At 42.7% G+C, this 23,514-nt stretch overlaps 3 protein-coding genes across 4 annotated transcripts in view; all 3 read right to left on the reverse strand.

The window, feature by feature from the left end:
• The window catches only part of gng12b (guanine nucleotide binding protein (G protein), gamma 12b), a 74,705-nt gene extending 73,499 nt beyond the window's left edge, over positions 1-1,206 (reverse strand). The window contains exon 1 of one of the 2 annotated variants that reach the window (XM_072684031.1): positions 843-1,206. The gene's annotated coding sequence lies outside the window, so the exon portion shown is untranslated. The remainder of the gene's footprint in view (positions 1-842) is intronic. The other variant, XM_072684029.1, reaches the window with a different exon arrangement.
• Positions 1,207-1,584: 378 nt separating this feature from the next.
• On the reverse strand, positions 1,585-13,471 carry dr1 (down-regulator of transcription 1). The gene is made up of 3 exons (XM_072682970.1): positions 13,092-13,471; positions 10,623-10,786; positions 1,585-2,808 (listed from the first exon to the last, which is right to left on the reverse strand). Exons 1-3 carry the CDS (start codon positions 13,312-13,314, stop codon positions 2,653-2,655), a joined length of 543 nt encoding a protein of 180 aa, XP_072539071.1. The 5' UTR covers positions 13,315-13,471; the 3' UTR covers positions 1,585-2,652.
• Positions 13,472-16,886: 3,415 nt separating this feature from the next.
• On the reverse strand, positions 16,887-23,412 carry LOC140559458 (retinol dehydrogenase 8). The gene is made up of 6 exons (XM_072682971.1): positions 23,301-23,412; positions 21,467-21,628; positions 20,832-21,011; positions 19,194-19,287; positions 18,390-18,573; positions 16,887-17,123 (listed from the first exon to the last, which is right to left on the reverse strand). The coding sequence occupies exons 1-6, from the start codon at positions 23,395-23,397 to the stop codon at positions 16,887-16,889; spliced, it is 954 nt and encodes a 317-aa protein (XP_072539072.1). The 5' UTR covers positions 23,398-23,412.
• Positions 23,413-23,514: the final 102 nt, after the last annotated feature.

Raw genomic sequence — 23,514 nt, forward strand, 5'->3', positions numbered from 1 at the left:
CACAGGCGCTAGCTAAAACGGTAGCCAGCACCGCGGTACAGGCGATTTATCGGCCAGCCCTGCCGGGTCCATGTTTACTGCATTTCCCAGTACAGCGCTCCCTCAGGTCAGAGGCTCACCTCGGGAAAGCCTTTCGCATCAGCCAACAAATGATAGCTATGACTTATCTACAATCATTATATGAGGCACATTTAAGACTATTTAAGCTAGCTAAATGAATAAACTCTAGCTAAAGGAATGTAGTGGGTTAGCCGGATGGGCAGTGATACACCGAGTAAACAGCCTGACAGCCTCCCCTCCCCTCTCAACCCTCAGCTTCTTCAAATGACAGCCGATAGCTGATCTGCCTGTCTGGGAGTGAGGGTCACTGTAGTGACTGTAGTATAAGGTTATTATATGGGTTTCAGTGAGTCTCCACTCTGAATGTCGGTGTAATTCAGTAACTGCCTCGTTAAACTCGTCCAACATTCAGACAAACAACACGCCCAAGCCTTAATGTCTGACCGCCGCGGAGCAGCGAGCACCGCCAGAGATCCGTCAAATGAAGAAGAAAAGTTGGATTAAGCAGAAAAACACTGAACACCTCCGTGTTTCTCACACACACACACACACACACACACACATTCCCACCAGCGAAACCAGAGTTTCACAACCCCAGTACTGCAGCAACAGCGGATCCGTTAACTAGCTACACCAGTTAGTCAGCTAGCCTGTTAACCCCCCCCATAAACACACCACCTCACCTAGAGCCCACCTTTTACAGCTTCTGGGGCAGAAGTCTGAACGCGATCTCTGAAATCCAGCTATCTATCTATCTATCTATCTACCCCCGAGAGCCTCACCTGGAGATGATCAGCAGTCCGTACCGTCGACTCCGCGGCTCTCCGGCAGCTCTTCTGGCTTTAAAGTTAAAATCCTCTGAGCGGCGCGGCCAGACTTTAGCTGTGTGTCTGTAAAAGGAAATATCAAGTTTTATTGGGCGGTTTTCTCCGAGTTGGAGGAGATTAAACTGCAGCCGCGACCTTTCGCTGCTCTCGGACCGAGTACACGGAATGCCGGGATCGCTGGAGGACTGGGATCTGCCGTTTCTACAGCACACTCGCCCCCTACCGGCGGGGTAGAGCGCGACAGCACCCCACACCGCCCCTTTACCCAGAGGAGGCTGGCGGTAGCTCTGCAGCGTGATTAATAAATCTCTTAAAAAGGTGTTATTTGTCTACAGTGTTTCTAAAAAGTCTTCTGTATTTCAGTGGAACATTGTAGATTTCTTAAAACTCACATTTGTAAAAAAAAAAAAAAGAAATTACAAAAATATATATATTTTTGTTTTTTGCTTTATTTTAGTCAATTATTATTTTTTATGTATTTGATTTATCAGTATTTATTTTTTGAATATGTAAATAGCTTTTCTGTACTTTTAAATACTGAGGACATCTGTAGGACTACTGTCTTAAGGGTCCTCTTATAATACCAAAGCACTGGCTGCTGAACAAGGTGCTTTTTAATGAGAAAAAAAAAAAATGCAAGAAATAAAAAAGTAAGTAAATAATAAATAAATAAATAAATAAATTCGCATTGAGAGCATTGACTATAAAACATGTTGACTTTTATTGCTTAGAGAATACAGCTTACAGCTCCTGCAAAGGCATGTGAACACGCACCTCAACTAAAACTTACCAGTCACCACGAGATAAGAATTAACCACGCATTCACGATGCAACTTCTATACATCTCAGCAGAGAAAAAGAAATCTGCTCGTACATCAAAAACGGTTTCGAACGCAGGAGTTGCCATTAATACACCGACACGGTCCGCACCTGAGCAGGTGGCTCTGCAGGGAGTAAAACGCTCAGGGAATTCCTTAAGACGATCTGGTGACTAATCTGCTTTCAACTCTATCTTTGGTACTAAAGAGACAGATATTATTCTGTAATCGTTTTCATTTCAATACTGTTCGAGACACAGGCCAGACAAAAGCTGCATCCTACATATACTGTATTCTTAACCTCATCAACTAAAAGGAAACAATAAGAAACATCCTACATTACAGTTTCTTTTCCTTCCAAAATCTGCACTCTGCCTAATATGCAGAGCAAAGACAGAAGAGGAACCATTACTGTAAAAATCACTTTGTCAAAAAAGGGGAGAAAAACAAAACAAAACAAAAAAAAGGAAATAGAGAAAACATGGACTCATTTTGGAACTATTTTACAAAAACAAACGAGAGCAAGAAATCCAAACGTCAACTAAAACAGGAGGCCCTTGAGCTTCAATACTCACTCCTGCACCGAACAAAGAATAATCTCATGCCACTAACACATCATAACGACTCGGAGTCCCAAAATTACAATGCACATACAATATGGCGCCTTTAAAAAAAGGGTTGTTTTCAGCTGTCTGAACGAAAGGGGAAATTTTGTGGAGTGGAAAACGGAGGAGGGATGAGAAAAAAAATAAAATAAAAATAAAAGTGTTTAACCCTAGTTTTGACATATTATGGGGCAGATATGACAGACCTCCCAGGGTAGTTTTCTAAAAAGTCAATATGAACTGATCTTGAGCAAAGAGACAATGGGGTGGGGTGGGGGGGGGTGAGTGAAAAAAAACAAAGAAAAGGGGCAAATATATAGAGAAAAACATCCGCCAGTGGGATCACATGTCGTCCTCTTCATCTTCATCCTGCGAGGATCCGGCTTGTTGAGCTGCGCTGGCTGAAGCTGCCGCCGCTGCCGCTAACTGGGCCTGCTGCGCCGCCTGCTGCATTTGCAGCCACTCCTGCTGCGCTAACTCTGCCTGCTGCTGCCGAGCCTGCAAGACAGCAACACACAATCCATACCGTTAAAGTCAGCCTGAGAACACCACAGACCTTCTGCTAGTGCGTGTGTGTCTTGGTCAGATCATTAAACACAGTTAATTAATAATAAGACAAACGTCCTCTCTGTAATGTCTTTAACCCCCCTTTTAATGACTCTGTTCCAGTGGCAGAGAAAACTCTCTCTCAACAATACTTTCTCTTCTCCTCCCACCATCCCCAGCCATCAGAGACTGAAAACCACAGTCATCACCCTGGGTTTGCAGCTGCACTCCGACTCAAATGCGGCCTAACGCGGTTCAAAATCCTCCTCGTGTCGTCCGTAATACCAGCACTCTGCTCACCTCCTTCCAGGGCAGGTTCGGGAGCTGCTGCAGGGAGTCCACTGTGACTGACTGCACACTGACAGTGCTACTATTAGTATAATGTGACGTTCTGGACTGATTTGTTTTCCTAGTCGACTTTTTCAAAAATACAATTTATACAATGTGCGATCTCTTATAATACAGTCTGATCTGCCTCCCTACAGTCTATTTCAGCTCCCAGTTACGGAAAGGGTGTCATCACATCTATAGCTGGTTAACTCTAGTCTGAACCAGTTTGTAAACTGAAAACCATGTGAGGACGTCCTCTCCGCTTATTGGTCAGACCTGTCTGCGGTGGGAGCAAGAAAGGAAATACAGGAAGAAGGTCCTGTGTTCAGGACTAGTGCACGTTTCTGTGCAGTTTAACATGGAGCAATGGCAGAGACTGCAATTGTTCAGCTGTAGTGATTATCTGGGCCTACATTTACATTTACGGCATTTAGCTGACGCTCTTATCCAGAGCGACTTACAAGGTAACTCGTATTACAGAGGAGGGCCAATGTAGTGTTAGGAGTCTTGCCCAAGGACTCTTATTGGTGTAGTGCAGCATAGTCACCCAGCCTGGGAATCGAACCCCAGTCTCCCACATGGTGTGGTAGCTCAGTGGCAGGTAGTGGTGTTATCTGTTGCGCCACACCAACCACTGGCCTGGGAACCACCTGGCCTACACACCAGGTTTGCACCTGGCTATGGGAGTTGGTACATAGTACAGTTGGGTCAGGTTGAGGCTGAGGTCGGACCACCTCTTCTTTAAGGGTCATGGTGCGGTAATCTTGGTTCGCATCAGAGTGTAATTACTGTATTCACGCCTGGCCAAACGAATCGCACCATGGGTGAAAATGAACCATTTCTACCATTTTGTAAAGTGCCACGATTTGGTATTCTAGAACATGTGCATTAGCTTACTGCTCTCAGTTTTGAAGGTGCTGCTCAAAGCTGGTTTAAAACCAAGCAGAGCATTTCTGCGAAAGTTTAATATCTAAACAGTCAAAAAAAAAAAAAGAGAAACACGTGGTGGGGGTGTATTTCTCCACGTGGTTTTGGTGGTACAGGGAAAACAGACAGACAAAAATAAGAGAAAAGTGGCTCCAATGCAGACAAAGCACTAGTTACTTATGTTCCACTGTACACTAGTTCCACACAGACTCCTTGAAGCTGTTCTGTTCTGAAATCACTTGTTCCTGAAGCGTCCTGTGAATAATGTTGGTCAATAGTAATAGACAACAGTGATTCGCTGTTTACTCAGAAAAATACCCTTAGCTAGTTCATATAGACTTAAGCCTAGATACTACTAAACACAAAAGTCAACAAGGAGACCAGTATACGTGACACTACAATTCGCCCAAGTACTCTCCGAAGAGGTGGGACAGGGAGCGACTCCCGCGGGAAGCTCGTTCCACCATTTAGGTGGAAGAAATAAAACAAATAAATAAATAAAAAAAAGTCTGGAAGCTTGTCTTCCTTGGACCTTAAAGGATGGTGGGTCAAGCCAAACTGTACTCAAAGCTCGGAGAGCTCTTGGTACTGACTGGCTCTTGACCATTGCCATCAAATACGGAGAGGCTGGTCCATTCTTGGCTTTGTAGGCCAGCGCCAGGGTTTTGAATCTGATGGGGCAGCAGCTACAAGAAGCCAATGAAGAGAACGCAGCAGAGGAGTTACATAGAGCCAGAGGCCGCTCTGCTAAAACACTGTGGCAACAAAGAACCGTGTTAAGATATGCCTGGCCATCCCTGATTATTTCCCACCGAATCTTTGGCTTCGTTCAGAAATACGTCACAACAAAAAGCTCTTTGCACAGCAAGCAACAAAAAGGAGAAGGAGAGTACACACATCCATTCCATCATTTTCCATGGTCGGCACACAGGCAAGGCAAGCCTAGCCTGCTTAACAAAAATAAGGATCACCATGAAACCCTTGTGCTAAATTCAGACCTTTTAAATGGGAAACACAAAGAGAAAGGTGAGCAGAGCAACTTGTCGCTTGCTGTGGGAAAAAGAATTTATGAAACAAAGTGAGGGAGTATTAGGATGGGAAGGTTTAGCAGCAGTCTAATTAATTAGTTGCTTATTGCCAAAAGTGTTTCATACGGGTGTGCAGTACCACAGGGCAAGTGTGAAGATAACTGGGGTGTTTGGTGTTCAGTGCAAGCATATTCCGTATTCTAGGAAGTTTGTACTCTACGATTGTCCCGGGAAGCACACTCAGTGAGTTACGCTGTATTGCATCAGGTGCAGACTGGTGTTATTAGTCAGAGCTGTTCTTTGGAATTTTAGGCGTCCAGAAGTCGTTTGTTCAGACTTGGACCATAACCAATAAATAAACCCATCAATTCTGGACAGAAGTTCCAGTAAATGGCTGAAATTGATGGAGTGAGGTCAAACATATTAACCTGTGGTTTTGAGGTTATAACGGATCAAGCTGCAGGCATTCAAGACACTGGCTACTCTTAATACCTTGCCTCAGATCCAAGAATGAAACAAAGGTGTTCTGGAAAACGTTTAAAGTAAGTAAAGCCATATGGGAGCGTGTTCGTTGGGTGTGATCTTGTAGAGGTTCCACCAAGCTGCCAGAGTCGCTGTACTTGGGCTTTATCAAACAGATGTGGGGTTTGAGTGCTGAACTAATGACCAAGTCTTAGCTTTCATTCTAGTTTTAAGCACAGGGTCAGTTGTTTTTTAGGCTTTATCATTTAATTATGTACTATAACTGGTTAGCAAGAGGGTTCTGCTTAAAACAGGAGACCTAGAAGCTTCCTTGGGTTAGGTTTCTGTAATGTTTGTAATGGTTCATTTGATCCTTAGTGGTTTTTTCCCAGTAAATTTTTAGAAATGGAGTCATAATTTGAACCAGGTGATGGGGGGGTGGTTGGAGTGGGATTACAGAAAATAAACAGTTGAGTCATTTTGATGGTGGATATTCTGCCGATGAAAGAGCGAGAGGAAGGGTGATCCATTGAAGGTTGCCTTTTATGGCTTTAAGTAATGGACTGAAATTAAGTGTGGGCAACTCTGGCAGCTGGAAGAACACATTAATGGTCAAATATGTGATGTGGTTAAAGCTTAGGCCTTTCAAGCCAAGTGAATCATATTTAATTTTTTTTGACCTCTGCAACACTGCTATAGTTATCCATCGTGATATACATAACATAATACTTGCATAAGTAAGGAAAAAAAGCAGAAAGTAGATCAGGGAGCAGATCAGGTTTCTGTTCCCTGGTGGATTACCTGTGCACTGCATGCACCGGACATATACATTAGAGATGCACCGATCCGATATTGGGATCGGATATCGGTCCCAGCATTAACAAAATTAGCTGGATCGGGTATCGGATAATTAAGCCGCTCCATGGAACCGATCCCTTCAGTTTAATTGGTTGATGTGAAAGGGCACTAAATGTCTACATGTTTGCAATTTTTGATTGCTGCTTGTATGTTTGACCAAGTTACTTATTTATTCTGAGGTTTAGCTGCTAGATTTTATTTTGAATTACTGTTCATGCTAAATATTTAAAATAAGAATGATTACTGTTTGTGTGTTTGACAAAGTGAAGCTACTTATTTTCACATCGACACATTTGATTTATTTGAACATATTTTAAGTTTGATTTTTTTTATTTATATGCTGTGTCCTAATTGTTTATTTTAGTGACAAATAAATAGCAACTAAGTACATTCATATCTATATGTTCATTTAATATATTTTGTTTTACAAAGTTAGTAAAAGAATGTTTAAGTCAATCCTGATGCCTTAAGTCTCTCCCACATGGTGAAGTATACGGTTATTAATTCAACAATGGTATCGGATCTGTATCAGGTATCGACAGATATGCAAGTTTATGTATCTGCATCAGAACTGAAAAAGCCAGATCGGTGTGTCTCCAATATACATACAGCTTTTTAAACTGCAATGAATTCCTGATTTACCAAATATATGCCTCCCATATGCATTTTCTTTAAGGGGATAGGCAAAGTCTGCTGCGATCATGCTTGGCGGAATGAGAGAGGACTTGGTCCAGTTTATGGAGTCATGATGTAGATTTTGGAATACGATTCAGAAGTCTGGCTTGTCTCTCGTTTTAAAGAGGAGGGATTTTGTAGAGTGAACCATCATCTGCATATTAGCTGACTGTTTTAATCGAAGCAGCTGTTCAATGCTGGATGGCCGAGTGCCTTGAAAACATATGTTTCGGTGTTTCACTGCAGCTAATTGTTCACTTAAAATAAAAAATAAAAAAATAAAAATAAACTTAAAGCTGGGAAGGGTGAGAGCATCTTGTGTGATACGAGTTAAATAGTATTAATAATGGCTATTGGTGAAGTGTGAAGAACTTAAATCTGCTGAATAAAGTTTTCTCCAAAGGCTAATTATGTATCGAGGTGCTTAAGAATCTTCCAGTTGACCGTCAAAGGCCTTCTCTTTATCTTGCATGCAGGTTTCAGATTCTTGGCAGTCTACTGTTGATTAAACGGGTTTGATCAGGATGCATTAGGGAATAACTTCACTATTCTGGAAGCTAAAGTCATCTTGTTTATAATTCATAATTTTATCATTTAGAATTTGTATCTGTTGGTGATGAGCAGTAACTCGAGACGAAAGTGGGATCTTTAATATTTGCATTATTTTGTTTAGTTGTTTTTAGGCATTATGGTTTTATTTACTGGTTTGTCTGCTGTCTTTTCATTCATTTAGTAAAATCTGGGAGGTTAATATTTTTCGAGGAAAGAGTTAAAATCCTAAGTCAGAGTCACGATCTACGGCAAGAGATTTCCAAAGAACTTTATAAATACACCATTTCCTTGGGTGTGTGTCTAATCTTCCCCGCTGATTCTTTGATTGCTGGGATTCTTACTGTGTTATTTTCCAACATTTTAATTATCTGTTTCGGTTTTGTTTACTGTATTTCTTTCATATAAGAAGCACAGGACAATATTTCGCCTCTCATTACAACCTTCCCAGTTTATTTCTAGGAAAGATGCACCCTCCTTTTTGATGCAACTATAAAAGCCTTATTTGCAGGGCTGTGTTAAAGCAGGTTACATTCCAAAACAGTGAAACATGAGCGTGGTCGCTGAGGACAACGGGGCGATATTGCATAGTTGTAGAGTTACTCATTAAGAAGTGGTGTGGTAAAATGCGGGTGTATGACCAATGAGCTGGTGAATAAGTTGAGAATTCTTATAAGGTTGGATGTTTGACACGCTAACCATCGCCAAGTCCAAAGTCAATGATGTAGTGTCTGTTTTTTGTATGGTGTGTTTTAGTAGCTTTCGGAATTTAGTAGCTGTTCTGCTCTAAATATGGATCAATAACAGTATTAAAGTCACTGCTAACTATAACTGAAGAAGCAGAGAGGTTGGAACATGTGAAAAAGGTACGATAAAGGATGTGTCAGTGTTTGGGCACAGATGTCTGTAAAGGTGTTGATGCTGATATTATAAAGTGTCCCCTGGCGGTACTGTATATGAATGAGCTTTTTTTTTTTTATTCCTTAAAATAGATCTGTTTGGAGTCGCAAGAATAAATGCTACTGAATTGTGACTTCAGGGCGAGCAAAATCGGAAACATGGGTTTTTCATAACAAGCAAATATCAACATTTGAATTAATAAGGAGGTTCAGTCCTACGGTCGGTTTATCCTGTGAACCTATACCATGTACAATCCAGGGTATAAACTGTCATATGTTGATTGATTAGATTTCGTAGGATTTCTAAATAGCGTGTTGGTATACAAGTAAGTGTGTGTGTGTGTGTGTGCATGTGTCAACAGGTATGTAACATGAAAATTGACATTGATGATTCAGCTGGATCAGGTGAAAAACACAAATAAAAAAGCAACCAATGAGAAGAACTGCTCTGATGTTTGAGATGCATGGTGCTTTCAATTCATCACAATAAGGAAGCCCATATCTTACTTTGGTTACAGGTAAATGTGAATTGTAGAGAGAGAGAAAGAGAGACAGAACTGAAGAACTGGCATGTAGGATGACATTTCTGGGCATGCTTATAAGTGAAATAGATCTTATAGGCTAGTCCGAGGAAGGACTGGGCAATATGATGATATTTTATCGTTTTATTGACATGCTTTTCTTAGCATATCGAGGATACTGTTTGTGCTTAAAGATCAACTGCAAGTTTCATTACAAACAGTGTAATTGGACTGGGTTCATTAGATGAAGAGCGGCAGATGAACATGAACATAAATCACTGCATTCAGAATTTAAGATTTTGTCGCTACTGATACATTTAGTCTGTGATTTGTGACGTATTTAGTTTGTGATTACACAGATTCGTGAAAATGCTTTTAAACAACATGATTTAGTATTTATCATACTGCCCAGACCAACTTTAAGATAACATGAGATAGTGAACAGCACAGGTAGAGAGGAAAAGGTGAGGGTGTCCGTGTATGTATGGGTAAATGATATGTGAAAGATTCGATGTGATTTTTGTAGTGTGTGTGTGTGTGTGTGGTGGTGGTGATGGGGGGGGTGGGTGGTCAGAGACAGTTGTAGTGTAGCCATTAGTTCCACTTTCACCTGTGTACAACTGGCCATCAACGTATAGTTTATCTACAGAGATGTGGACCGCAGTGTTACTCAATTAGGGTTACTCAATGGTATCAGAATCGTATCTGCATTGGCATCAGTCTCGTTTTGACAGATTTCAAAAACATAATTCATAGAATTTACTGTATGCAGAGAGGCAAACCATCCATGCAATCTAATCTAGACCCAATTTCTGTGATTGTACAAAACCTTGCGACTGCATTAACCTTGGCAGATATTTTAACAAATGAATATCTGCAGTAGCAATTCTTATCTGGGTGCACCCCAACTCACAGCACTACTTAGGGTGTATTATTTTAACGCATTTTTATGGGTTTCTAAAAAATAAATTAATTAATTAATTATTGGAGCGTATTCTACCATCAACCTTCAAAAAGGCAAACTGACAGTAGAGGGAAAAACCTTCTTAACTTCTGTCAATAGAGGTCAATGTACAGAGGTTATATTTGTATCAAGTCATTTTGCAGCGTTTCTATTGGTCCACTCATGATGAAATTATAAAACAACGTAAAGAACAGCAGCCAGATTCAAATTATGTCAAAAAGTGAAAAAAAAAAGCCAAAAATGGAGACAAGGTTTTTGCTTGAAAGTGCCAATAAGTACTTCCAGGTGGAATATGTGCATCTTTCCCCTCTTTACTGTCAAGAAATCAGTAGTTTGACCCAGAGTTTTCTTGCCAACCACCCTGACTCAAACTGTGGCTTCTCTCTAGCGCTGTTACAGCAAAGAAGGCTCACAACAGCAATTAAATCAGACCAAAACTATTTTTTGACCAAAAGCACTCGAAGCACCTCATTTGTTCATGGCGAGGAGGAGCAGGTTTAACCATTTTCCACGTCTGCGTGCCCACAGATGAAGCAATAGCTGTGATCTTTACCTTGGCGAAAAGCTCTTGCTGCTGACGGAGCAGCTCCTCCTCAGGGATGCCGAGGTTTTCCAGGCGTGAGCTGGCCTTCCTCCGCTTCAGCGCGACTGTTTTACATTCCTGCAAAACGTCCTTCACTTCCGCTATGTAGGAACCAAAGCCGAGGCTTTCAAGTGCTGGAGACAAAGGAATAAAGCGGATCAATGAGAACACTGCTTACTGGAAGATGGGCATTCTCTCTAACTGAGTTACAGCCATCAATGGTTTCTGCTGCAGTGCTACCAATGGCAGGTAAACTGAGGACATGGTCATAGTGAAAGATGAATTTAGCAGAAATTACAGGGCATAAATGACAGACTGCATTAACCTTACAATAGTAATTACTTGACGTTCAGTATGCAAGGCCCACGTTTGATCCCCTATGCTGTATTTCCCCAGAAAACCATCTTTCTTCATGCTGATCGGATCGCTCTCAGTACAAAGAAAAGACTTGGCAAGTGCAAACAGCAGTGGTGTTTACTCAGTGATACCATCTTAACTCAAGAAGTAGCTGCGTTCCTATCCCTCTCCTGCATTTGCTAACTTCTAGCACACGACATTAGGATTCATAATGCTCTGAAAATAATCCACAATGAACTGAGAGAGTTTGTAATCCTCGCAACTCAACACTGGATTATATGAAGCTGAAATACTGCTGTTCTTTATAGCAGCTCCAACATGGCCAGAATCAGTGATGGATTTCTGTTGGGTTTTTTTTTTTTTTTTTTTCTCATATTATTCACACACGAAGCCGAAAACAGGCAGCAAGCACAAACACAGGATTATAAATACACACCAACACAAAAAATAGAGAAGCCTAGAATGGTCTGCATACGAGAAAGAAAGTCTTATTCAATCTCAGCCCTGCAGGAAGGCGTGTGTGCTGTTTGAAATCTGAGTCACAGGAAAGGCTGGATATTTTGCAGCAGGGACCCTAAAGGACCTGGTTGGCGAGGGGAGACTTTAATAAGCTTTTTTTAATAACCTGCCTGGTTAGGATTACGCACTTGTCCGTTAGACCTCTAAGACCGTGTACATAAACCCTCATCAGCTCTTAACTCTCATTACTTAACGCTACTGTCATAAACATCAATTTCACAGGCCCTAAAACAGAACCCTGTGGGACTCCACAAGATATGCTAAACACAATAGGATGGTCAGACATTGGTCAGATCTGTTTAGGGCTGTAAAATATGGACAAAATATTCTATATTCGCAATTACATACAGCACATGACTTTCGGAATGTAACTGCCCTGCCTCATTTGGAGCTGGGAAGCTGGGAGGGAGGGGGGTGGCTGTTATATACGCCACATGCAAACATACCGACTTATCAAAACACCCTTCAGCAACATCGAAGGGTGAAAAGGATACTCGCAGCACGGAGCAAAACCACTATCACTTTGCTGAAGGGCTTATTTGCTTTCTGCAGTATCAGTACAGCAAGACTGCACAGCCGTACAATTCACCTCCAGTTACTTTGCCACAGGAAGAAGAGACGACCACAAAACACCTGTGAGCAGCTTTGAGGGGAGGCCCTTTTCTCCCATCACCACAAACAAGAGCAAATGACTGCCAACGTAAAGACCATTTATACTGAACTTGGGTCGTTATTCCTTCATCTTGGTCAAAGATTTTATTAGTGTGCGTTTGTGGGTTCGGACGAGGTTCGTCTTCCTCCGCGTCATCTCAAAGGTAGTATGTCGCAATCCCACAAAACCCATGCATTAAATGGAGCGGCAGAATCCGATGATGTACGGATCAATAGAAATGCTCCAACATGGACCCCCCCCCCCTACCCCCCACCCCCTGCAAATATCCCTTTACACTGACCTCCACTGGAAGGTAAGATTACACCCTTCTCCTGTAAAGTCAAAACTTTGGAGACAGAAGGTTTGGAGACTGAACAGCTGTTCTGTGGCGGCCTGGAGAAGATGAGGGTTACAAAAGCACACCCTTTACTGTGGACCTATACCACCTACAGAGCCTGCAGGCACATCTATTGTAGACCCAGATCAAACAACTGCCTACCATCTGTCACAAACTCTAGAGGCCCCGGACCAACTACTGTGCTCTTCTAGCGAGAGGGGCAACGAGCAGTGTCCGTGGTGGTCCTGAGGATGCACATAAAAACAGAAGGACACAGAAAGAAGCCAGGTTTTTCTAAATGCCGTCTGGTACTGAAATCCTGCTGGAGCGTGTGATGAGTTACGGTGGTCTCGGACACAGCATCTAGATCCATACTCCCTGTGGATGGAGAGCAGTGGACGTCCTGCACGTTGCCCTGCTCTACCCACTCCACCTCAGAAGAGGCTTCTTCATGTCAAATAGGTGGAGACTCTAAAATATGGAGGCAGTGGAAGCCCAGGGTCAGACTGAGGGTCCACACGTTGCACTCACCCACCCACCCAGTGCATGCACATGCACATGCACGTGCCCTCACCGTTTATGACATGTTCCGGAGAGATGGTCTTCTTCTCGGACTTGTTGCAGATCTCGTTGGCCTCGGAGGAAATGAGGTGGATGAACTCCGTGCAGCAGTTGACCACCAGCTCCCTCGCGTCGTTGGCCACCCGCACGTTGGGCAGCGTCTCTTTGATCATCTTGTTGATCGCAGCCCTCGGGATGGTCAGGTCGTCATCGTTTCCGGACGAGGAGGCCATCATAGATGATGCTCAGGTCTAGAGCACAGGTCCCAACGCCAGACGCTGAAGCACGGCCTGGAGCTGAAGCCAAGGTTGCGGGTGCGAGCGAGGGAGGAAGGGAAGGAGGGAGGAAGGGAAGGAAGGAGGGCGACCTGCACTTCACCTCACCTCACCTCACCGCAGCTCGGCCCTTCCTCGAGCTGCTGAACCAGACAGTACCGAGGACGGACCGGGAGAGTGCAGCGAGCCAGCCGGCTCTACCAACAGCCCCACGGCAAAGCCCGAGTGCGAGTATGAGCCGAGGCAGCCAACGAGGCGGCGAGGCCACTCACTCCAAACACACCGCCAGAAAGACGGAGCGCGTGGCTTAGGCTGTGTAAAAAAAATGAGGGGGTGTTTTCGGGTTGCTGTAAAACGTGTTCACCAGCTTTTGTTTGAGGCTGTGTGAGAGCGGCTGGAGGCTCAGTGTGCTGCAGGAGCACAGCACCGACTCAGCACAACGGCGGCCATCGCTCAGCTCAGCGCCTTCACCCAGCGCTCCGGGTCCTCCCAGCTCCAAAATCCAGCGCCTCCGAAGCCTTTAATTCATCACAGCCATGATTTTTAATCCCCCCCGCGGTCAACCAACTCCCGGACTCAGTCCCACAATGAAGGCTAAAGGATATCCGACTGTCGTGCTTTCTTTCTTCCCTACCCGCCTCCCCGGGTTCGCCCCCTAGCGCCCCGGCGTTTCAACGGCAGGGATGTGGACGTATCCCAAACCGACACAGAGCTAGTGCACTACGTAGGGTGTCGGCCATTTTGTAGCGGTGTTCGAATTGTCGAAGTTGGCTTAAAAGGGGGTACAGACCGAGTGCTTGTGCAAGTCGCTGTGTTTTTCTTACTGATGCTAACCCCGCTAGCTCTTGCTAAATCAACTCAGCTCAAGGCCTTGAGCTTTTGCTGGTGGCTTTACTAGATGGTCTGCCAAGTTGACCAAGCTGACCATCAGGCCAGCCAACAAGCTTGGTCATACTGGTTGACTAGCTTGGTCAAGTTGGTTGTGCTGGATGATCAGCTAAATAAACTATGGTGTACAGAAAGTTACAGATGATCTGGAACATCTGGACAGCTGTGCAGATTGGAAACTCAGTTCAGTTATAGATTAGGTTTAAAGATGAAGTGTGTGTTAGTGTGAGGTGTCCACTGTGGTTGAGGAGCGCTACAGCTCTGGGGGAGTGTCTGGAAGAGGTGATGTCCAGGGTGAGAGGGGTCACCACGCCTCCTCGCCCTGCTGGTGTAGATCTCCTGAAGCGTTGGCAGATTCAATGATCCTCTCTGCTGTCCTGATGATGCGCTGGAGCTTGGCGGAGGAACCAAACCAGATCAACCCCCAAAACCATCAATCCCCAACGAAAACCTACCATATAGTGTCCTGACCAGTGACCAGTGTACCCAGCTTGACCAGGCTAGGCTGTTGTATTTATAGCAGGGAAGTTACTGAGATTACTAGCTAGCATTAGAAGTACTGGAATGTAACCTGACCTGAAAATATATGACGTTTTAGCTCACTAACCTGGAGGTCTAGTCAGTTTATGCTATGGGTCTCAATAAACTGGTCTTTTGGCTCACTTTGCCCCATGTTAGGGGTAAGCTGCTCCAGCTGACAGGGTCATTCTACAGATATTTTAAATGTAGATTCATTTCTAACTCTAAATATACTTATTAATAATTCAATCCCCTATTCTGCTGTTTGGTGTTTATGCACAACTAAACACAACTAATTTGCCCATAGTTCTGCATCCTGAAGATGGTTTGGCAGTTCTCTAGGATTAAGAATGAGAGATGAGGTTATACAGTCTGAGTGATCTCTAGAAACTCAAGAATCAGCAAGTCTAGAAATACTCAAACCAGCCATCTGCCACCAACAATCACGGCACTCTCAAAATGTCTCCATTCTCTCGGTTGATGTGAACATTTCTGGAAGCTGTTGGACCGCATCTGCATGATTTCATTCACAGCACTGGTGCCGCATGATTGGCTGATCAGATTGCATAAATGGGTAGGTGCTCGGAGAGTGTATATGTGATATATGTATGATAGTTATTGATTATTGGGATGAAATACTCATTTTATCACTAATGTTTAATTTACAGATGAGGAGGTGAGATGAACCCCTGGTTCAACCTGCCCTCATGGCTCCCCCACATCCATCATTTGGGGAGAAAAGTGTTGAGTCTAGCTACCCAGAGCGATGGATGGATGGATTGACGGATGGATTGACAGGAGGATGGATGGATGGACAGATGGATGGACGAATGGACGGGAGGATGGATGGATGGATGGACGGGAGGATGGATGGATGAATGGATGGATGGATGGATACTTTATTGATCCCCAAGGAAATGTAGTAACTGTCAAACTTGCCCCAAATAATAAGACCAGCATGATGCCCAATGCACAAATCTGCCCAGTGTAAATCTCAGTTCTTCTCTACACTTGTAGACGTGATAAACTCCACAGGGCTTATTGACCACTAAAGTCGTGAGTCATGCCCATATTTGGAAGTCCAGGTGGATAAGCTGGATTTGTCTATGAGAAAAGTGAATGGGTTTAGAAAATGGTGGCGCACTAACTGACTTAGGCACACGCAATCACTGGCGTTCAGGATTCAGTTCAGTTCAGTTTATTAAGCTTCGTAGTTTATTAAGGACACAGATAGTCCACAGATTGGAGTCACAGCACTTCTGAAACCATTCACTTGTTTCACTGTCCTATTCCCTACATAGTGAACAGAAAAGGTTTTTCTACAGGCAGGGGGCGCTGGTGTGTGTGTGTGTGTTGGGGGGGGGGCAGGTATAGGGTTCTGATGATTCTATGAGCCAGTGAGTGACAGGGGCCCTAAATATTGTCAGTTGAGTTGTTAGAGTGGTGGGGCCCAGTGCAATATTTTTTCTTTGGGCCCAAATCATTGGCCGTGCTCCTGTCTACAGGTATAAGGCATAATGAGAGAGTAAATGAACCATCCTTAACACATTAGCCACTAAAATTAGATGATGTTAACACACTAATGGTGTACTTGGTTTACTGATTCGCTCTTCAGTAAAATGCCGTCTTTGACTTTGTGGTAAATCTACAAGTGGATTCAGCCACCTGTAAAAGTAGCCTCCAGTTGACATGCACACACAGCAAAAGCAGAGTGCATAATTCCATTCTTTACCTCAGTAGGCTTACGATCCGGAGGACATCACTTGCCTCAGTAATGTCTGTGAATACTTTAAGAGGCTTAATAAGTGCCAGGGGGTCTGGTGGAGCATATGTCTGTAGCGGTCATATGAGATATAACACTGTAGCTCAGACATTGATCCAGCATTAAGCCTTCCAGTTACATTTTCCATATAAGAGAAGCACGATTGCGGTCTCTGGGGTGTTCTAAGCCTTTATGGAGGTGTCACAGAAGCCAAGTAGAAATACATCAGGCGTACAATGGATAATATCAGGTCGACAATAACAAACTATCATTTGCAATACACACATTGCGTGCTAAAGATGGAAAGAGGAAAGGGAGTTGTGGAGAAAGAGCAGATGGTATGTGTGGGTTTCTGGCAGAGCCGTTAGGACTTGTCTTTGTCTAGACTGCTGAAGCTCTTGCGGCTCCTCCAGCGAAGTAGCTTGAGGAAGTTGAGGCTGGCACTGAAGACCTTGTCGTGCTCAAACACCACCTTATAGAAGGTGTCGATGGGCAGGTCACCGTTGGGGTCTGCGTATTTCAGAGTGGTCACTGGAGTGTACAGGGTGTTGGTCTGATGGCGGAATGGTGGGTTGTCCATCATGATGATTTTGAGCGTATGCTGGTGATGGAAGCAGATGGTTCTTAATCAGACAGCTGGACATTACTAAAGCCATACGCACTATATTTTATATTGTATACACAGAAAGGATTGTTCTGAACCTCATTGGAAGTGATCATAAAAATGAATCGGGATGCTCACGGTTATCTTACTAGACAGATTAGCAGACCTATGCATGCTCCATGACACATGACAAACTCAAATATGATCTATATTAATATCTATTTGGCTATATCTAGACAAGAAAGTCAAATATGGATATAAGCTTTGAGATACACTATATAGACAAAAGTATTGGGACACCTACATGAGCTTTTATAACATTTTAAATCCATAGGCCTTAATATGCAGTTGGCCCATCCTATGCAGCTCTAGCAGCAGAGCATTGGCTTATTTTTGGCACTGTGCTGCTCTGCACTCTGTGACCCAGCTCTCAAACATTTTACAAGTTTTTGACACTTCTAGGCTGAGTTGCTGTGGTTCTTACACACTTCCACTTTTCAATAATACCACTCTCAGTTGATGGTGGAATATCTAGGAGGGGGGAATTTTCACCAAATGACTTGTTGCAACTGTGTCATCTTATTACATACAGCACCATACTGGGGCTCTTTAGAACCACCCATCCTTTCACTAATGGTTGTAAAGTCAGACTGCACGGCCAGGAGCTTGATGTTATGCACCTGCGGCAATGGGACTGAATAACCCATCTGAATTCAATAATTAAGAGATGTGTCCCAATACTTTTGTCCATAAGATGTATATTGTATATAGTGTATATAGACTTGACAGTAATGAATTTGCCACCATTTACTGAACATTTAGCTCAGTTACAAACAATCCACTCTACGCTATCAGTTTGACCTTATGACATAAGCATATATTTGAGCTACTCCACAGTCATATCAGAGTATTATGACCACCTACCTAAAAGTGTGGACCAGTTAACACCTCATAAAGGTCAACTGGTCCTCTATTATCAATCAGCCTGCACCTAATACAGTCATGAACCACGACATCTCACTAGTGTCATCTAGGCCAAGCATGGTTATTCACACTTTTAGGTAGGTGGCCATTATATTCTGATATGCCCGTGTAAGAGTTTGCATCTAACTCGCCTGTCTCTAACAGTCAGACGTCTCTGAAGGCCTCCATTACCAGGTCAGATCAAGTATGTTAGACTAGAATCGATAACCATAATCAAATTGAATCGACTCTACTCCTGAATTCTGTGAATCGTTCCACCCCTGCACTGCATGTCTGTACCTCTGCGATAACCTCTGGCGTCTGCCCGAGGCTTTCGAATATCTGGGTCCAGTGCTTCATGTAGATGTTGAGGAACATGTCTGCAGTCACTTTGTCTGCTTTTGACAGGTCAGTCTTCATGCCCTCCTCATACACTTTACGCTCAAACTCTGTAACGACTGGTCCTGGTTCAATCAGACTTATGCTGTAAAAGACAAGAAGAGAGCATGACCACAACGCTGAGGCCAGCAATAACCATGCAATATTAGTTAGACAAGATCATACACGCCAGGGATGGAACATCTATATCTCCAGTTCATTACTACCAGAGGACAGCTCTTCAAATACACCAGTGGAACACTTTTCCATTGCTCTTATGAGGAAGTGTGTCGTAAATCAGTAAGTATGCACAAGTATCCAGAAGCCAAGTCTGAAGATAAGACCCAAGAATCCTCTGTAAATGAAAGCAAGTCATGGCTGCTCCAGCCAATACTCAGCTGTGGTTATGTAACATGCAGAGGCATTGCTAGGATATTGCCGTTCCAGTTTGCAGATGTTCCACATACAAGGGTGTGTGACCCAGGTGTGCATTTGCACGCACAGTCTGAATGGCCTAAACCCATCAGGGGCCTTTCCACCCACAAATATTACACACTAAGAAAAAAAAAAAAGCCCTCTTCCACAAAAGCTCACTGCCTAAGTCATAGTGTGGGATCACACTGCCAATATACTAGAGATTAGAGGCTTATTTCTCTTTTAAATATTAGACCTCCATAATCACATCGGCCAAATCAGGCAGAGATTAGATGATATTAGCCTACTTACTTTAGTTTGAACCTCATAGCTTGCACTGCCAGACTCTCACAGAAGCCCTCAACTGCGAACTTGGATGCAGCGTAGATGTCGTTGAACAATATACCTGTAATGAAGGAGTTGAAGACGGGACTGCTTTTAGTGTCCTAACTATTCTACCTTACTCCTTTTGTAAGACTAACATCTAGGTGGATAAGAAATTCCCTTTTCAAGTATGTCCCAGAAGAGTGCAGTCTAGCCAATGGTACTTAACCACATTTGACCATGGAGGGTTCTAATTTACTGCCCACTTACATGAACGGTTCCAAATCCAGTCTTTATGGATCAGCCTACATTTTTGGAAATCAGTCTTATGAAAACTTGGATTGAGTGTGTTTGGAGCTAGAGCAAATATCAGCTAAGGATTGGCTTGTGTGCCTGTTACACTGTTAAAGACTTCACACACTGTAGATTCATACTGGATTAACATCACTCTACAATTATAACTGTCAGACTGTTAAAGACGTCATACACTGTAGATTCATACTGGATTAACATCACTCCACAATTATAACTGTCAGACTGTTAAAGACTTCAAACACTGTAGATTCATACTGGATTAACATCACTCTACAATTATAACTGTCAGACTGTTAAAGACGTCACACACTGTAGATTCATACTGGATTAACATCACTCTACAATTCTTACTGTCAGACTGTTAAAGACGTCACACACTGTAGATTCATACTGGATTAACATCACTCTACAATTCTCACTGTCAGACTGTTAAAGACTTCAAACACTGTAGATTCATACTGGATTAACATCACTCTACAATTCTCACTGTCAGACTGTTAAAGACTTCAAACACTGCAGATTCATACTGGAATAACATCACTCCACAATTATAACTGTCAGACTGTTAAAGACGTCACACACTGTAGATTCATACTGGATTAACATCACTCTACAATTCTTACTGTCAGACTGTTAAAGACGTCACACACTGTAGATTCATACTGGATTAACATCACTCTACAATTCTCACTGTCAGACTGTTAAAGACGTCACACACTGTAGATTCATACTGGATTAACATCACTCTACAATTCTCACTGTCAGACTGTTAAAGACTTCAAACACTGTAGATTCATACTGGATTAACATCACTCTACAATTCTCACTGTCAGACTGTTAAAGACTTCAAACACTGCAGATTCATACTGGAATAACATCACTCCACAATTATAACTGTCAGACTGTTAAAGACTTCTGACACTGCAGATTCATACTGGATTAACATCACTCCACAATTATTACTACCATGTTGTTAAAGACTTTACACACTGCAGATTCATACAGGATTAATATAACTGTACAATTATTACAGTCAGACTAATATGAATGTCACACACTGCAGATTCATACTGGATTACCATATTTTAATTACAATTACAAATTTCAAAGTTATTACTGTAAGACTATTATTAATGTTAACAACATCCATACTAATTAAAATCACCAGTCCTACCAATGATTATTTAAATGACATCCCCAGGTAAAAATGAAGGGGGCTTTGGACCAGACTGAAAACTGTACAGGACTAGAAACACATGGCACATTATTCTCAACAAATCATTATGATTCTTATTATTATTTCGGTCCAACCTTGAATTCCCATGACACTGCTGATAACCACAATGTGGCCACTCTTCCGCGTCTTCATGTCCGGCAGGATCTCCTTCAGGAGGCGAACAAGACCGAAGAAGTTTGTGTCCATGATAGTCTTCATCTCCTCAATAGACTGGCACTCGATGGGGCCCACCAAGCCCATTCCTGCATTGCTGACTGAGAGAGCGAGAGAGAGACTCTACAACACCCAGGCTTTTAGGAGGGAGACTTTAGACCACTGACAGCGATAACAGATGTAATTCATTCTTGCTGTTCACTTGATTTATACATTAATCATATTCATATAACGCATTGTAGTTAACCCCTTAACACTGCAAGGCTTATTACACACTAAGGAGTATCACTCAGTAACTAAAGGGACTTCTGTATAAACTGGTGGGGCTTTTCTTTGGTGGTAGAAGTTTTTAATAACTCTTTTGGCCAATCGTCGAGCCATAGGCTGTTTAAGGGGTTAATCAATTATTCATTGTGCCAGAGACTGACACACAGCAGGTAGAGTAAAGAGTTGCATCGTGAGACGACAGTGAAGTATCTGGGTATTACAACACAATATAAGATGCACATTTAAACAAAGCACTATAAATTAGTCAACAAAATGCGACAGTTCTTACTGAGGATGTCCACTCTGCGGTCAGGCAGGCCATCCACGCAGTCTTTGATTGATTTCTCGTCACACACATCCAGCTGTCTGATTTCCAGCGTCTGGCCCAGCGTGCGTCCTGCTGCCTCCACTAGGGGCTCCTGTTTAGCCAGGTTCCTCATGGTGGCATAGACTGTCATTCACAACAAACGAGTTACACTGGCTGCCTCTTCACTGCACTGCTGTGTAAAAGTTACTGATTACCACATTTTACTGCATGACAATAACCAGTTACTGCATTTTACTGCAACAGTAACTAATGTGTATTATAGCATTTAACTATCAGTAACTAGTTACTGCATTTTACAGTGTTACCATGCAACAGTAACCCATTACTGTGTTACTGTGCAACTGTAAGCAGTTACTGCATATTACTGCATGACAGTAACTATTGCATTTTACTGTTACCATGCTTTAGACACCAATTACTGCATTTCTCTCTTACCGTGTAACAGTAACTAGCTACTGCATTTTACTGTTACCATGCAACATTAACCAACAACTGCGCATTACAACATTTAACTGCAGGACAACAGTAGGCAACAGTAACAAATTACAGGATTACACTGTTACCGTGCAACAGTAACCAATCACTGCATTTTACAGCACTACCGTGCAACAGTAACCAATGTATTACTGTGTTTTACCATGTTACCGTGTAACAGTAACCAGTTACTGCATTTTACTGCGTTGCTGTGCAACAGTAACCAATTATGTCTTACTGCGTTACAGTTACAGTAACCAGTTTTGTAACCATCACTATGCACCAGGATTTACTGCATTACTGTGTACCCTGTTACTGTTTTACTGCATTACTTTTACTGTAACAGTAACTGTAACTGTAACAGTAATATCAGGTGCTTTTGCTGCACAAAAGCAGTTATTGTGTAATTGTGTTACTGTGTAACAAAGACCGGTTACAGAACAGTCATTCTAGTTCTGGAGTAGCCCTGCTATAACAATTATCCCCTGATTAATGAACGAACCACCTAATAACCCCTTAACCTGCCACAGTCTTTATGTGAGCTCACATAGGGAGCCCATATATATATATATATATATATATATATATATATATATATATATATACATTCCTTACTCTCTAGGAAACTTTTGGTTTTCTAGTACTGCAGAGTAATATATTGTCGCTGTCCAACAAAAAATATTAACATCTAAAATGGTGACTTTACAGAAGATAGCAAAACTGATCGTAACTTTGAATGGAAGTCAATGTAAAATAAGAGTTTATTGCAAGCAAATGGGAGCATTTCTATTGGTCAATTCATCCACAGTGTGAAGATCAGCCAGAGGGTTCAAACCATGGATACAATTAACAATAGACATAAATGGAGATACATGGTTATCATTGGACAGCAGCGATATAGTAACTACTGAATAATAGATCCTAAAATAATAACTCAATACCAGCACTATTCGTTTAGTGCAGTTACTAAGGATTAGGGTTTTAACAGGCTGTTGTTGAGGTGATGTGGGTCTGTTAGAGCAGGAGCAGTGGGGTACTTCAGGACCAGAGCTGGAAACTACTGTTCTACAGCAGACAAAGCAATGCAGTAAACGTACGGATTCACAGGTGTGCATCACTTCAACATGAATAACATAATTCACATCAACACGTCCTAGTCTTTCAGGTCACTTACTTTTGGCTGCAACAGTGTTAATGAAGCATATTTTCTCATGTGTAATGCATGAACACATTTGACTCAAGTGAACTGAATCTATTCATTTTCTTCTGCAGTGTAGCTGATGGACTTCAGGCTGCTCCCATGCAGCAGCCCCAGCCTTACCCATAAACCTCTTCTTCTCGTCTCTGGCCAGAAGAACGGCGATGGCCAGTCCGATGCCGGACGAGCAGCCGGTGATGAGGACGACTTTCTGGCTCATGGTGGCGGCCCCGGAGATGCTTTTCCTGAAGGAGAAAGGGAAGAATGAGGCAGAGGGAAGGAGAGCTGGAGGGGTTTGCTCAGACTCATTCAGTAATCCACCGTGAAGAGACTCAGC

The sequence above is a fragment of the Salminus brasiliensis genome, chromosome 7 (genome assembly GCF_030463535.1).
Source record: "Salminus brasiliensis chromosome 7, fSalBra1.hap2, whole genome shotgun sequence".
Lineage (NCBI taxonomy): Eukaryota > Metazoa > Chordata > Actinopteri > Characiformes > Bryconidae > Salminus > Salminus brasiliensis.

Coding starts and splice junctions, on each gene's coding strand:
- dr1 (XM_072682970.1), bottom strand. CDS start 13,314: ATGATGGCCTCCTCGTCCGGAAACGATGACGACCTGACCATCCCGAGG. Junction 10,787..13,091: donor TCCGGAACATGTCATAAACG/GTGAGGGCACGT, acceptor CTTTGTCTCCAG/CACTTGAAAGCCTCGGCTTT. Junction 2,809..10,622: donor AGCAAGAGCTTTTCGCCAAG/GTAAAGATCACA, acceptor GCTGTCTTGCAG/GCTCGGCAGCAGCAGGCAGA.
- LOC140559458 (XM_072682971.1), bottom strand. CDS start 23,397: ATGAGCCAGAAAGTCGTCCTCATCACCGGCTGCTCGTCCGGCATCGGA. Junction 21,012..21,466: donor CCGCAGAGTGGACATCCTCA/GTAAGAACTGTC, acceptor TCGCTCTCTCAG/TCAGCAATGCAGGAATGGGC. Junction 19,288..20,831: donor CAGTGTCATGGGAATTCAAG/GTTGGACCGAAA, acceptor CCTTCATTACAG/GTATATTGTTCAACGACATC.